Source organism: Blennius ocellaris (assembly GCF_963422515.1).
Source record: "Blennius ocellaris genome assembly, chromosome: 8".
NCBI classification, from domain to species: domain Eukaryota; kingdom Metazoa; phylum Chordata; class Actinopteri; order Blenniiformes; family Blenniidae; genus Blennius; species Blennius ocellaris.
The window spans coordinates 18908059-18924797 of NC_137657.1; the positions used below are offsets into that span (position 1 = coordinate 18908059).

Consider the following 16739-nt stretch of genomic DNA (forward strand, 5'->3'; position numbering starts at 1 on the left):
CACTGCATATAATGACTGTGTGTGAGTATGTGTGACACTGGGCTAAGGAGAGTAAAGTTAATGCTCTACATCACAGAAACAGAAGGAGTAAATTGTAGGCATCATTACTGAAAACGCATTTCATTTTGATAAACTTTGCCTGGTGCAAGCATCCAAGCAGCAATAAATAAACTGGATAGCAGTAAAAGTTTTAAGCAGTCCCGTACAGATGCTATTCCAAGCAACGTTTTATTATAACAACTACGTGTAAAGTTCAGGTGCAATATTTCTTCAACTGAGGACAAATTGTTTGGAAAATCCACATTGTTCTCAGCTGGCAGAGGCTGTGAAGGAAATCTGGCAACCGGCTGACTCAGTGCCAGGATTTGTGTTCCAATTCCTGCTTTCTCTTCCCCTTCAAATTAAAAAGAAAGAATAAGATTCAACACCTACCGCAGTAATAATGGGAGGGGGGGACACACACACACACACACACACACACACACACACATAATTGAAGATGTTTTTCAGTGTTTTACCAAACAAAAAGCTTGCGACACATCATTACTTCCCAGAAGTTAAATCCTTGCAGCTGAATGTTCTGGTTAGCTGAAAATCAATCATCTTGACATACAAAGGTAAACATTATACCATCATGGGCAAACTACACTAATTTGGGTGCTTGGTTTAATCTTTATGGGTTTGAAACTAAGGTGTCACAGCTAAGTAACTCTAACGCACACAAGAACATTATCTTTTTGTAGTACACCTGTTCCTTCACACTCGTTCATCTCCACACGTCCACGTATTTGCGTATAATCGCACAAACAATTTGTGACACATACCGGTACACAAACACTGTGCCACAGTGTAAAAAAAAAAAACTGCCCCTTTTATTTCAGGCTATCTTGCATGTTGTCTAATGAAATGCAAACTTAATTAAGATGCATGGTTTACCCCCCACAATTTACTCCTGGTGTAATTAGCTTTTCACACTGTGTAGGTAAAGGATGTTTCGCGTTGTGTTGGCCATACATACGCACGCATGCACACACGCACAGCAGTATGAAAGGGGTTGAAAATAATAGACACGGATCACTTGGTAGCTATGCAACTCCAGTGGCCTCTTACGAGACAGACAGCAGTCGTTTTTTCACAATAATATGTTCTTCTTATATAAACGGATCCAAGCAAACAGTCCAAATGCTAAACTGGAAACTCACAATTAATTCCCCTCTGATCAAGCTGTTTCACTCTATTATTTTTTCACAAGCCCAGCAGCTGTTAATATTCTACGACAAAGGAAATCCTATTACTTACAGAATAATTCACTAAAATATTTCTCCAAAAATGGTATTTACAAGGATCTTGACCAACAGTACAGAGTGCCCTGTCCCAATGCTTCAGAATTCATACATCTCCTTTTATTGTCCATTTATTTTACACCTTTAACAAGAGCGGTTCATCCCCCACGATCAAGTGTCCTGACCTCTTTGAAGAAAGAATTATAAATTCAGTACGCCCATACAGTTTTACGCATAATGCTGAGCGAGGTGATGAACTGCTGCTCCAAATGCAGAAGGAATAAATTCTCGCCAAGGTTTTGTGTGCATGTCTAACTTGCGATTATTTCCGCCACTGCTGAGCAAACAGGGTAATCATGGAAAATTTGCACCATTGACGCGCCGCCTACAGGGTCAACATGTTCCAACCTGCGACACGGAGCATTATAGCTGCTTTCAAATGCTCTCAGGGATTTTGTAATTACCAGCACAGCCCTCATCAATGATCCAATCAAGTTGTGAGTAAGGGTGGAAAAACGTGAATTTTTAATGGCAGATGAGAAACTGTCTGTTGACAGTGCATCATACATGACTGAACTGATGTGATATATACTAATTAGTCCCACATTTCTCAAATCTGATACACTGAATCAACATGTCACGTTAACCGTCTGATCCGCTTTGCTTTCATTCTTTACAAAGCCGCCACCGCCTGTGTCTGCATTTGTTTACAAGAAAAGTAAGTGCTAATGAGGTGCACTTGAGGACTTCGTGTCACCCACATCGAGTGAAAATGGCCTTGAAAAGTGAATTTGAGAAAGGCATGTTGATTACAAAAAGTGAGCCCACCTACAGTTTTGTTGTTGTACTTTACCTTGAGTTTGAAGTCAATTCTCTCCAGTCCCATGAGGGGATTAGATTTTTATGAGGGCAAACATGCACAATGTTGCACTATTTGAATACTGATGCCTTGCTTTATTTTAGTTTGAAAGTCACCTCTTCCATTCATAAGAATATAACAACACACACAATGGCAGAGCGCACTAATTATAAAACAGAGGGTGGCTTAGTGGAGCACTGACATCTCGCAGCAAAAACATTTTTGGGTTTGAACTTTTCTGGTCAGCCATGGCTTTTGCAAACTCTCCCCTCTGTCCACATAAGCTCCCTCCGGGTGCTGTGGCGCTCCAGGGACATGCACATTAGGTTAATTACCAACTCCACATTGACGAAAGGTGTGGACCTCTTTATGCGAGGGACAGCCAGCCTGCCACAGAAAAACTGTGCCTTTCACCCAATGTCAGCAGGGAAACACAGCCACCCACTGTGACGCTTTACAGCATAAAGTGTGTGAAAATAATGCATGGAAAGAAATATAGAAACTCAAATATGCCTCAGATGAAGGCAAAAGAAATCACAGTCAGCTAATAACACAGATACTGATGTGTCTCAACATCCTCTTAACTTATAAAAGCGTACAGACGCACACGTGTTTGAAAAAGTTAATTTAGTATTCAGTGAAATAAATAGGAAATAAATTATGCTATCAGGGAAATCGTGGTCTTGACCTGAGCCTGTAGAACGCCTTTCAGCTTTGAGTTTGGGATTTGAAGGAACTTTTGGGGAATGTGATTTAGTTGCCTCATGAAAAATGTACACTCAAGTCTTTTTCAACTTGATCCAAGCAACTAAATAAACATCAACACGATATCTTTTGGATTTTGACAAATCTCATGATACCTCTAACCTTGTGTACATAGCGATACTGAATACTTTAGTCGCCCTTAGAATATTACACAGAACCTGACTCCATGTGTCCCATCGTGTCAAGCTGGAACTCAGAAGTAAATGATATATGAAACCAGCAATTAGACGTTTTAATCAACTCTCGAGAGCCATGAGTGTAAAGGAAGTAAACTGGAATCACCATATAGTGTTGTATGTGCGGATAAATATCACAGGATAACTGAAGCATTCAGAGCTTAAGATCATTAGACTAGACAGTATTGTCTAAGACTCCAAGCTTTAAAAGAAAAAAAGTAAAGTATTATTGGCTTTATTGAAAGGTTTTATTGTGTTGGGACCGCTGAAAGAGAGCACTCATAGAGCTCAATTAGTGCCTGAAATAGTTCAGTGTTTGTCGAGCATTAGATGACTAATGTGGCAAAGTATTCAGGGTGATGCTGTTTGTGTGAACTGCTCCGCAGTGTTTGGGTGACTGATTGTTCAGATGTCCTGGGGATGACGGAACAAAGGCTCACTGCCATTGCCGTTTCCTTCCTTTTCTCTCTTCCACTGTCCTTTTTTGGGTCCTTTGCATGCATTTTAACTTTCATTAGGGTTCTATAAACTCATAACTTTGCCTCATAGACTGCATTTCCCTCTCAACCTCTCTTTTCCTCACTGCGTCTATCTTACTCACCCTTGTTTACCGAGTGCCTCTCCAGCCAATTGTTACCAGAATCTTTCTCAATCCTTTTCTCCCACCCTGTATTGCAAATCTACCCCTCACTCCCTCCCCACCACCTTTCTATAGCTTTCCTTGTTTCTCTTTTTTCTCAATAAGCTATCCATTATGAATTAGAATCCTCCTTTTCAATGCTGTGACTCATACAAGATTGTAATATGTTAAGCACCATCGGTTCCATAAAAGCCGTATCTATAAAAAGAACCCCGTAAACATGTATCTTGTAACTTCAAAGGAAAACGGGATAATAACATGTTCTTCCTTGTACGGTAAAAATGTGAGAAAGGACATGCGTTAAATCTATTTATCACCGGCACCCTCAGTATGTCTTCTTTGAATTTCGCCATCACTGTTCAGTTGTCTCCTCCGACCTCAATCATTACTTCAATTGAGAAAATGCAATCCCCGGAGTTTTTCCCAACCCCTTATAGTGCCACACTGCAACAACACCCATAGAAGATGAAGAGAAACCAAATTAACAACATGCTGTGATTGCACAGTGGGGAAAATACGGTTCAGTATCATAACGTACAATGCTGGCAGAAAGCTCAGCAGGTCGGCCGGCCGCCTGACAGACAGCTCAAGAATGGTCCCAGCTGTTTCTCAAATAGTTACTTTTACCCGTGGCCTTTTGAATATACAGACAAAGACCATATTTTACCACATCCAACCTTTGATGATGAGAAAAGGCTGTTATATTTGGTGAGTAAAGCAGACAGGGAAATGGTCGTCATCCCCGACTCTAATGAATTTCCGAAAAGCATTTGGCAGTCTGAATTCTATCTGTGTGTGTTTGTGTGAAAGTGCATCCACATTTAGCCTTGTGGGACTTCTCAATAATACAAAGAGTGTGACAGAAATTCTCGTCCTGATCTCTTTGCTTGCTGTGAATACAAAGATTTTGGACAGAATGAATCGGCTCATGAACCACAGAAAGAATGGTTTTGTAAAAAAAAAAAAGAAGAAGAAGAAGAAGAACAAAAAAAAGAAGAACAAGAAGGAAAAATCCATCATGCATCATAAAAAGTATCTTTTGAATTTCAGAACCTAATCGAATCCGTTTGCTCTTCGCATGAAAGAAAATTAAGGAGCGCATTTTTGCCTTCGAGTACACGGTCAGGCGTTTAAAAATGAAAGGTGCACCTCTGACAAGTAAACAGCCAGTATGTTGTCCTCCACCAATAATGCAGATTTGTATTGGGCCATAAAGTGCAATGATTATGTGCAGCAGGAGAGGGGAGGTGCAGCCGTTTACTGCCATCCAAATTATTATGAGTGACAAACAGACCCCTGGGTAATGGATGATTACTGATAAATATGATAAATTGCCCGTCCCAATCGACTATTTTTGAACAGACTGTCATTAAATAGGCTTGGAAGATAAACAATCACAGATTGACCTGCTCTCTCCTGGTAGTTACTTGTGGATCCAGCAGAGCAGATTTAACTGCAGTCCTTCCTCTCTCCTACTGTGAAACTGTTGAGTTCAGATGAAAGACTGCAGCACTTAGTTTGGTAAATTTATTGAGCTCCAATTGTTATATTGCCCTTGAAGTGTATTAACTTCATCATCAGTCTATTGTGCTGTATTTGTGTTTTATTGACTGTCTATTGTCATCCAGTTTGTGCGCCAGCCTGCACAAGACAATAAATTTGATTTAATCTAACAAATCTGGCTTGCTTAAAGCCATCACGGTAATATTGAAATGAATATTTATTTTTCTCCAGCCTAATTGGTGACACCCAGTAAACTGATGACTAAATGTTGCAGTCAGTGTAACCAGTTGGATAAAACCAGTCATAAACGTGTCCATTGATGGTCCAAGACGGCGTATTATTTTCAAAGTTATATTTTGGTTGGAAACCAGGGGTGTTAAACGTAAAGCATGTGACCCAAAACTGGTTCAAGTAAGAGTATAAGTTTGCATGCGCAGATAAAATGATAATAATTTCCTGACATTGTATCATATTATCAAATACGACTATTTGTCTTTACATGATAAAACAGGAACTGCTACTCCCAAGTATAGAACAGCAGATTTTATCACTGTACATAGTACAGTGAGAGCTAGCTTGTGTATTTTCCAGACTCCAAGACATATAAGTTGCATCAAAAATGCGTCATGAAGGCAATAATACATATATTAATTGCACTGGTGTTTAAGTTGCAGGTATTTTTTCATGCCTGGATGTAACGAAACCATTTAGGAATGTGTTCCTTCAGCTCAAGTCATTGTGCTTTTATCCCTTGATTTGTCCGTCACAATTGTAACAGTTTCAGATTTTTCACTCGGGTTTCTCAGACTCTGAATCTCTCTTTGCGGTTCTGTTTCAATTCTCCTCTGTTGAAATTTTGTAATTTCTTATATAAATATTGCTATCAACCTTTTTCTCATTGGTGACATTATAATTGTGCTCTCAGTCAAACATGGTAGTAATGAAAGTTTTTCAGTGGTGCTGTAGCATCATGCTGCGGTCACGCAGTACCATCTTGTGGTCCCAGATGGTTTGTACGATTTGTATGGTTTGTTTATTTTGATATGTTACATCTGAGTATAAGTCGCATGACCAGCAAAATACCTAAAAAAAAAAACCTGATTTATAGTGGGTACCTTGTTGCTATTGGAATGCCATCAGCACAAAAGCCATGATTGAGGAGTGTGAGAAAATGTGCACACTGAAGATTGTGGAAATCCTTCAGACAATAGTACAACAGGATTCTGCCAAAATTAATCTGAGAAGAAACACTGCTGTGACTAGGAATAGGATTCCAAATTTTACTTATTGTAATGCATTTTCCTGAGAGTTTGACACCCTATAGATTAAAAAAAAACAACAAAAAAAAAACAAAACACTGGAGACTGAGAACTTGTAAACAACACGTGTAAGACAATGTGATACTCATTCTAAGCTTCTTCATTGGTAAAATTGGTTCAAAGGAAAAAAAATGTCAAGGCCATAGACAAACAAAACAGCAGGAGGACACCCACTGCACAGCACTGTGTAAGCTCATTTGGCTGTGGGCCTACCAGGCATTGTAAAGGGACCAGGTTCCCCCAAAAAAGTACACTACAGTCGCACCAGATGCTTTGGACCAAAACAAATGTTTTCCCACAACATACGAGCACACTGCAGCCAGTGTGCACATGAGTCACGGACTGAGCCAAGAGACCAGTTTACAAGTTCACACAGTTGTGAAATTTTCAAGTCCAAATTTGCCTTTCAAGTGTCTTCCCCTTGATGTTTTTGGAAAGGAAAATAAAATAAATTTCCAAAGTTCTGTGCAATTACATTTTTCTGTTGTCCATGTTAAAGGTATCATGACCGATTGATACTGTCCTTTAGTTGTCTCAGGTTAACACCGTCGATTCATAACAAGGTCATGTATTCAAGTCCAGGCCAGATCTTTCTATGTTGAGTTTGCATTTTAGCCATGTGCAATGAAGGTTTTTCCTCTCTCCTCTCTGTGTGCGATTGTCTGTCTTACTGTGTTTACCCTGTGTTGAACTGGAGACCTGTCCATGGTGTACCCTGCTGTACCCAGCACTCTGACACCCAAAACTGAGACATTTTTCAGTAAGATGATTAACTGCAATGCACAACCACCAATTTAAAGATTGGGGGGAAAAGTGGATTAATGACATTTCCGATTATCTATTTCTGACGATTCTTTTGAGAGATAAGTATATCTTGCAAAAATATATTACTGATTTATCTATAATTTATCAACTTCAATGCAAATTCTCATTAATAACAAAAAATTCACAAATCTAGGCTTAAAAAAACCCAATGTTTTAATAAAGAATGCCAGATTTGTGACTCGGAGAAAGTATCAGACCTTTTACTGAATATCACTGCACAAACAGTCACTTGTGTTTTGCCTTCACCCTTCATGCAGGAATGCAGCCTTCATCAAGCAAATTCAAAGCTCAATATCCACAATCCTACTGACGTATGCACTTTCATGCTCTTCTTTTGACTTATTTTTGGCATGGAATATTCTCTCTCTCTGCTTGATACTCCATTTCTTCTCAAATGGCTGTAGTGAATGCTTATTCAAGGACACCTCTTTTATCATTGTTCATAATGATGGCCCGTCACAAAGAGGTATAGACAATAGCAGCTCACCTAACTGCCAAAGTGCAAAAAAAAAAAAAAAAAAGCTGAATTGATTTGCAACTGACCTTAAAGGTGAGTCAGCCAATATAAAGATATCCATCACAGAAGCTTGGTTACAGAGCACTGACTGTAAAGATGGAGCCCTTACCAAGCAAAACTAAGGTCAACAAACATCCTGATAGGCTTCATTTGTTGCCAAGTCACCGTTTCACTGTTGTATCCGCATCTCTCACAAAACCACAGAGACAAATAGCAACGTTGGGCAGTCCTGATGATGCCGACTATTGATTTTCAGAGAACACAGTTTTTCAGAGATAAATGAAAGCAGCGCTGGGAAATGATTTTCATATGCAGTGCTGGCAATAATGTAACCTGAGCAAAATGGAATCTGTCACAAAAACCTGAAGAATAAGAAGAGAATTAGATTTTGTGTTTGAGCTGAAAGAAATATAAGAACAAGAAAGACTGTCAAACACCTTTGCTGCATATTTGTTGTCATACCTTCAGATTATGAATTTTGATGATCCGCATCGCATCAAATCAGAGCTACTGCTGCACTTACAACTTATATTTAGCGATGATTGTGTTTTTACAAGTCTGGGAACATTTCTCTTAGATCTCTGGCAAACTGTGCTCTGAGCCATAGACTTAAAATGCAATGGGAAGAGAAAATAATTTTTCATCAGCACAACCAGGAACATCACAGTGATGACTGCTTGGGCACAGGCACCACCCTTAGTAGGCAGAAATCTTAAATTGATGTCCCCAAAGAGAAGGATTTTATCTGCACGGCGATGCTGCACCTTCACAATTCATACTGATAAAATGTGCATAATCGTAACCCCTCACTACGCCTGTCTGCACACCTGATGAAAGGGAAATAGGCTCCATACAACAAAAACAGAAAAGAGGCTTTCCAGCAAATGACTATTACCTCATGAGTGTGTCACTGCAATTTGGAAAAAGCTTGTGAAATATTCCATTTGGTGGTTTCAAATTGCCGGCCACTGAGGTGAAAAATACTAAAATCAAATACACCGCTACACTGAAACACAGCTGGTCTGTGCGCTAAAACGAGCACCAAACTCACACCATTCGCACAAAGAAATCACAAGAGGTTGCGAGTCTGCATCGACGAGTCTTATAACTATTTCCCAGAGTCAACGTGCTGCTCGAGCTTTAGCTACTTCAGAGCAGATACGTATTTTATGGCGAGACACCAATACCTCCTTGAAGTGCTGCTGAGCCACATTGCACCTGATGCCAGACCACCACAGTGAGAGCTGCTGTACAACATAAAGCTGTGAGCCAACAACACATCTAATAGGATGCCTGTCTCTCCAGCCTCCAATCTCCCAAACAAACAATAACATCAACACTTCACTTACCCTGAAAAGGGAGAAGGGAAGAATCACAGAACAAAAATTTACCTTTTTATCTGAAGACAACTGAAGAGTGAAACATTAGTTGGCAGTTTCTTTACCTTCCAGGTAAACGTTGGCTTCCAGTTAAATCCCAATGTAAAACTGCATTTTAAGACACTGCCTTTTAAATATTATACATATTTCCTACATTGTATTGTCTTAGTTATGTATTTTGCTTCAACTAATCCTTCTAACGATCAATGTTCTTCAAGTTGCTTATAATTGGTACTTTATTATAGCTACTTACTAGTTTCTTAAAAAAAAAAAAAGTATTGTTGCTACTAACATGTTACTTAATGTAAAAAGTAATGAGCTGCATGGAGAAGTAGCTGAGGGAAAAAAAAGAGAAGTAGCTGAGGAAAAAAAAAAGAGAGAAGTAGCTGAGGTGTGATTATGAAATACCTCTTAATTATGACATGCACACAGTTGTATTATTGTTGCAATGACACGTTAGTTAAGCTGTGACTATTCATATGGAGAAAGCAGAGTACAGCTCTTTCCATTCTATTCTATTGTATTCCTATTCATATCTATTCTATTCTATATTTCAGGTGGAAATATCCACGAGGCTGCTAAAAACCAAAGTTTTAGTTCAGGAGAATTGCCATGCCTGTCTTCCATACTGAAAAAGGAAAATTGTTGTAAATAATTGGACCAACTTAACTGAATTGCTTCAATTAGTAACACCTAAAGAATCAAGTTCTTAACTTAAGTTAATGAATTATTTTAAGTTCAAAGAACTTGATTCATTTAGTGGTTAAGAATTGAAACAATTCAATTAAGTTGGTCCAACAATTTTCTTTTTTCACGGCCGTGAACAGAAAGTAGAAAAAAGGAACTATTAGGACAAAAGCTTTGGCCAACATCATCATGGGAAGCCCGGCAGAGAGAGACAGCAGCTCTGCAGTATTTTTTTTCTTTTCAACAACAAAGGTGACAGGCTCAATAATTAGTCTTTATTAATTAAACTGCAGAATTTATTTGATCATAATGATGAGTAACTCACCAGCTCCTACCAAAAGTAGTTGTGTTACAACCTCACTAATGAGAATCATTATGCAAGTTTGTTTTAACTTAATCAGTTAATTTTTAAAAAAGCTGATTTTTTATTTATATAAAACTAATACTGTGCATTTCAGACTGTGCAACACCTCAAACCTTCATTATAGAGAAGCATACAAATCATATATAGGAAGTCGGACTCTCAAACTAGTCAAAGGAAAGTGCTGAACAACAAAGCCATTACAGTTGAGGTGTTCTACAGGTGAAAGTTTGTTTCTAATCCATAATTTATATCATCAATCTACATTTTTGACGTTTTTTAGACCTTGCATCATAGCTTTGTGTTATTTGCTGCATGATTCAATTGTTTAACCAACATTGTTCAGTGTCGCACTATAAATATACTCCTAAATACGACAGAAAGAAAGACTTCACAAAGCAGGCATTGAAAGGCAAACACTCATGACTCGGAGGTGGATGAGGTATGAACAAATTACTGTTAATTTTTTTTCTTATTTCACTCCGTCCTGCGGGTTTGTTGACATTTCTTTCAAATTCCTCAGGCTGGAGGAGGAATGAAGGTAAAAAAACAACAACAACTGATGCCACAGTGCTCACTGTGCTCAGTGTCGGTGACATTGTGTTTCGGTATTAAGGCTCCAATGAACATTTCATCTGTATTTTTTTACAGAAGATGAAAATAAAATTCAAAGAGTATTCACATCCAAGTGCAGGTGTTAGAACCAACAGAGAAGCCTTTTGGCCAGGAAAAAAAAGAGTCACCGAAATAGGTGGTAAAACATTATGTACATGCATGAGCAACGATGAATGTAAAAGTGCCTTTGTAAAATTCATTTTAGAAAGACCAGAGCAAAAGGTGAGGCAGTGAGATCCCGAGCTCAGACAATGTGCTACTTAGTCCTTTTTTTTTATCAGTACGTACAGTACCGGAAACCTATACAATAACACAATTCAAGACATTCCTTCTTTCCAGAACAACCTTTGAAAGTCAAAAATCAAAATCACACAGAAACTCCTATAGGCACTTATTACGAGTTAGGATTGCAGAAACACCTCTTGAAAAAAGTTCAAAAATGTGTAGGCAAAAGTCAATCTCGTATCTTCCCACCACATTTTTACTTTATCTTTAATTAAGTTGCACAAACTCTTACATGGATTTACAGTTAATAGACAACAACTATCCCACTTTCCACAATACAAGATTTTTAAGAACATTGGATTCTTTAGAAGAGGATAGGACTGTACTTTTGTATGGCATGTGTTCTTTGGAAAAACAGTTTTTGAAATAAACATGACATTCCTAAATCCAATCTGGACACTTCACTACTTCTTGCCTAATCATAACCCAAACATGCGTCTTTAACCAAAAATGTATTTTTAATCATTATTGTATTGATGGATACCTCAATTGTTCCCCCACACTCAAATTTTGTTAGGACACACACACACACACACACACACACACACACACACACACACACACACACACACACACACACACACACACACACACACACACACACACACACACACACACACACACACACACACACACGCACACTCACACTCACACTCACACTCACACTCACACTCACACTCACACTCACACTGTGTGGCCAACAGTTATCTGGATTGAGTCGGATAGCTGGAGGACCCGGGAGATACAAAATATACATACAAAACTTAATCTATGTTATCAGATTGTGAGGCTGCTGTGAGGCTGAAGTGCCAAACACTACACCACTGTATGTGCAGACATGCCCTCAAAAGAACAGTTAGCATCTCACAGGACTTGAGATTTCATAGTCTACTTTGTTCTGTCTGGCTTCCAACACAGTAGATTTCAGGTTCGCCGGTGCTACTTCCTCACTGTTGACACCAAAGCGATTGAGCAAAGAGTGTAAACAGGTTTCGGCTATTCCCCTATTTTTCTAATTTCTGTCAAAAGAAAAGTGCTGGAATCACAGTGAGCGGTTTACCTCCTCATTTAACTTCCCATCAAGCTTCTTTGTTAATCTGACCATGCTTTGGCTCTGCCTGCTCTCCCGTCGCATATCAAAATCGAGCCGACAGCCACAGAAATAAACAAAAGATTCAGTCTGCTCAGCAGAAGACGACTCGGTGGAGGGCGGTGGTATACATGGTTACATCAAGTAAACATGTGTGTGTGTGTGTGTGTGTGTGTGTGTGTGTGTGTGTGTGTGTGTGTGTGTGTGTGTGTGTGTGTGTGTGTGTGTGTGTGTGTGTGTGTGTGTGTGTGTGTGTGTGTGTGTGTGTGCGTGCACACTTGTAACAAATGTTGTGCTGTATTCATGTATAGCCTTATTTTCCTTTCCAACAGTTAGAAAATAACCCTTTTTAAAAAGGGTATGGCATGTTTAAAAAAAAAAAATTCCTCCACTCAATATTCCAGTCACAACATCATTAAAACCAAATAACTAACACCTTTCTGAGCCAATAGGCCTACACAGCAAACAGAGCACCTGAGTTACAGAAAACAGTCCACCTTGAATTCACAGCCTTGACTGGAAGCAGTCTCTTCTCAACCTGTTACATTTAATCTCAATAAATGGTGAGGTCTTCTTCTTCCTGAAGACAAGATATCACCAATCTGTCTAACCCAAGAGTGCTGCCTATATTAAAATGGACTTCATCAGAAGCAGTAAACTATATCCAACCTTCACAGGGGCCTCTCAGACACGTCTGAGAGCTTGGCCAAGGACTTAAGACACAGGCGAGAAGCCAGTGGGTGACCTAAGTGGTGCTGTGCTACACCAATGACTTGTCCAGTATCACGAATGAAATAAACCTTAGGAATCCAGTGGGTGAAATGGTTACAGTTCCAGATTCCTCTATGTTGATTTGTGGGAAAGAGTTTACCTTCCTTACTAATTCCACTTAAAACAAAGTGGCTCTTCTTGAGACTGTCCAGTTTCCTTGTGGGTCCCTCTTCTACTAGTACTCTCATGGAGATCAAGAACCTTAGGGGCAGTGGGATAATGCCCTGCATTCCCTGTAGATAGAGTATAATTACACAGACAAATTGTAATCCTGATTAGCCCCAGCAGCCTTTGCAGCCTGTTTACATAATCACATTGAGATAAAGTCTTCATCAAGGGCTCAGTGGCCAGATTACAGTCTGTGCAGCAGAGCCCACCTGATTACAAGTAATTAGTGACTGCGCATATAAAGTTTAAAATGTAACTATTTTACCAAAATATGAAGGCGAGAACAAAATTTGGGAACTATTTTCTGATCATAAGAAGTAGAAGTGGTTTAACACAGCAGATGGACAATTTTGAACAATCTGCTCACCATCGTTGATGGTTCACTGTCATTTCATGTGCTGATCTTTATTCAGGAAAAAAACAAGACGCTGTGTGTTGGGTTTGTCGACTCAAGGCGTTCAAATTTCTATAATCATGAATTCTCTGTCTGTTTTTTCTCATAATGTCCCAGTTGACAGAAACCTAATATCGCAAGATTTTTTTCTTACATACAGTGCCACCATCAATTGATCGAATCCATAAAAAATGCAAATACAAAATAAAATTGCATCCATCTGTTTCAGTGTTACAATAGCCATAAACAATATAAAGGGCAGCTGAATCATGCTGTGGCCATAACTGCAGTCTGGATATTCTTCATTTTGAAAACATCACAACTCTCAAATGTGGTATCATCCACTGCCTCCACAAGTATGTGATGCTTTTCCGCTGTGACTGTGTCATTATTGTGAACTTGATTGATCATTCTACAATCGATGAACACAATCTGACTGTCATAAGAAACAAAAAGGACAAATTCAGCTCTTACTGCTCAGAGAAGATAAAGTGGATGGAGTGCTAAATGTGCAGAGAAATGGCAAAAAAAGGACTTAGTTTATTTTTGACCCAGGTATTTAGAAAAGTCCTGTGCCAGCTATGTAGCGTCTTAAATTTGTGTTGGTGTCAAGCAGTTTTGTAAATTCCCAAAGGATTAGGTGACACAGTTGCAGTGGATGCATAGTTATTTCATAGCAGAATGCTGCAGTGACAAAATATATTTGCCTATATATTCTTTCCAACTCAAACATAATTCTGCAGTTCATTAACTCAAAATCCAAGTTGTTAAATGTCACTAAAACGCCTCCTTGCTGCAAGTATGGTGCCAAGAATCAGACAGGGGATGGAGATAACTCTGAGAAGTGGCATATCCTCGGCATAAACTCTTGACTGAAAACATGATTTAATTCATAGTTTTTGAAGCAAAAGCTCCAGAAAAGTGCTATTCTGTGAGAAAAGGAGTCCTTTTTCGGTGGAATCATTATCTTTGCAGAAGAAATGAGCCACTGGCCAGATCAAGTTGATGTCTTTTTCCTTCTCAAAACACAGTGTCAACTGTCAGAGCAGAGGAACAACAGCTGCTTCATGGGCTTTATTTCTTGCATTTCTCTGTGTCACTATTTCCTCCACTTCCAAAAGAAGACCCAGGCCTTCTGCCCCTCAGCCTCCACCCACCCCTCTGGATTCCTGGCTGGATGGCTCCCTAATAAGTAACAGAACTGGGAGGATTGGCAGTGGCCTCAAGGTTTGACATTGCCACAATGTGGGTGGTGATGAAACAGCACTGTGCCCGACTCTGCTCGACTCAACTTGGCTCCTTCTTGGTGGGCGCTGCTACTCTGCATGCTGCACATTTCATCCACCCCCAAAAGACAGACACGAGAGAATTACTCACAGGATGAACAATCTGCATGTAAATTGATATCAGAGTGCCCATATTCAAAAACACATCACATGTATTAAACAGATAACTGACAGTATTCCTCATGAAATGTCACTGGATTGAAATGGTATTTAATTTAGTTTGTTTTGTTAATAATTTTTTTCTTTTCTAACCTTTCTTTGGAAGGAAGAGGACATTTATATAGAGGCTGACAGTTGGCCCCACACTTAACCAAATGTTTATAATAATAGTCAGCATATTACCAGTATTACTAAAAAGAAACAAAACATGTCTTATCAGCTTTCTGTGAAGCTAAATGTTATTTAAATGCCACTATACAAAGGCTATGCACAATTATTGTGTGGCTGATAAGCAACAATTGCTTTCACCGATATGCATAAATGGCTGTAGTATGCAAAGCACATTAAATATTACACAAGAAAAGCAAAAAAAAAAGGTCAGTCTGTTAAGTGCAAAGTCTATGAATTTTATTTCTTTGTATCCTCAAATAAATAAGTGACTGCCTGTAAGTGAATGTCTCAGAAAAGTGCCTTTTCGGTGGTGCGTAAATCTTCATTGGTGTGAATAAATTCAGCTGATGCATAAAAGAGGGGGAAACTGGAAGCAGCGGTTACCTCACCATCTACTGAGAGAATTCAAATAGGCAGAGGCTGGGAAAGCCACTGGAATACCAAGAAGCCCACCTTACACTTGCCTGCTCTGGCAAGTTCAATAAGCACCACTCGACAAATTGGTTCTACATCACTTATTTCCCAGTCCTTAAATGGTTTCAGGAACATGTGTGCTAATAAACTGGCCTGACGCAAAATCCCACGGAAACACTTGGAAACTCAACCCAGAAAGGAGGAAAAATTTATGGACGGCTTTATCCTCAATAAACAGGAATTTCTCATCATCTTACGGGAAATCTGCAGTGGATGCACTTGCGCCTCAACAATTCAGTAGTTAGCCTACTAAGCAAAGCAGCTCACGTAGGCTATTAGAAGAAGCGTAGGCTACCGCAAGAATATCTATTGAGCGCCTCAGTCAAAGCCTGCATTGAGCGCAAAACCGCTGAAATGTGTCCACTAAAACTCCATCCAGAAAGCCGCGGCAGCCTTATTTTGCGCACGTCTGTATCGTTAAAGCTTTTGATTTCTGGCACGCACACGCGCACACACATACACAGACACACACGCACGCGCGAGGCACAGCGGACGCGTGAGAAAAACACGGAGAATTGCTGCAGTGGTTCGTACCTTTCACACAAGTGAACATCAGTGAAAAGATGAGGTTCCAAAAAACAATTCCCGTCCTAATCCTCATCGTTTTGGCTTGAACAAAGTCCCTTCGACCGCATTTAACGCATCTCCTGTTGAAAACGTCCCGTAGTTCAATAGATCCGTCGTAGTATCCGTCTCTGTAAATCCCCTTCATGTTCTCAACTAAAACATCTATAACCTCTCGCCTAATTTCGCTTTCTGTGGGGGTTTAAGTAGACTCCCTTCTCAGAGAAGGAACAGGCAGAGCCGCCCGCCGCGCTATGTCAGCTGATAGCAGAGAAGTGAGCAAGACTGAATTTTAGGAGAGGACCACAGCAACCTGGACGAGGGCTCAACCATCTCTCCGAGAAGGGGCATCAAGTGTTGGGGTCTCTGTCGGCGCGCTCTCGCATCTGCTGCTCAACATATTTCCTCTTTAATCATTATTAAACCGGCAGAGGAGTCTCGCCTACGA

At 39.6% G+C, this 16739-nt stretch overlaps 1 protein-coding gene across 1 annotated transcript in view; it reads right to left on the reverse strand.

Annotated features, from left to right (window-relative positions):
- LOC308133227 (CUB and sushi domain-containing protein 3-like) overlaps nt 1-16439 on the reverse strand; it is a gene marked incomplete at both ends in the record, with an annotated part of 215521 nt that extends 199082 nt beyond the window's left edge. Inside the window, one exon of the mRNA XM_080500528.1 lies at nt 16262-16439. Within this exon, the coding sequence (XP_080356654.1) occupies nt 16262-16439 (178 nt within the window). The remainder of the gene's footprint in view (nt 1-16261) is intronic.
- Between the last annotated feature and the right edge of the window lie 300 nt (nt 16440-16739).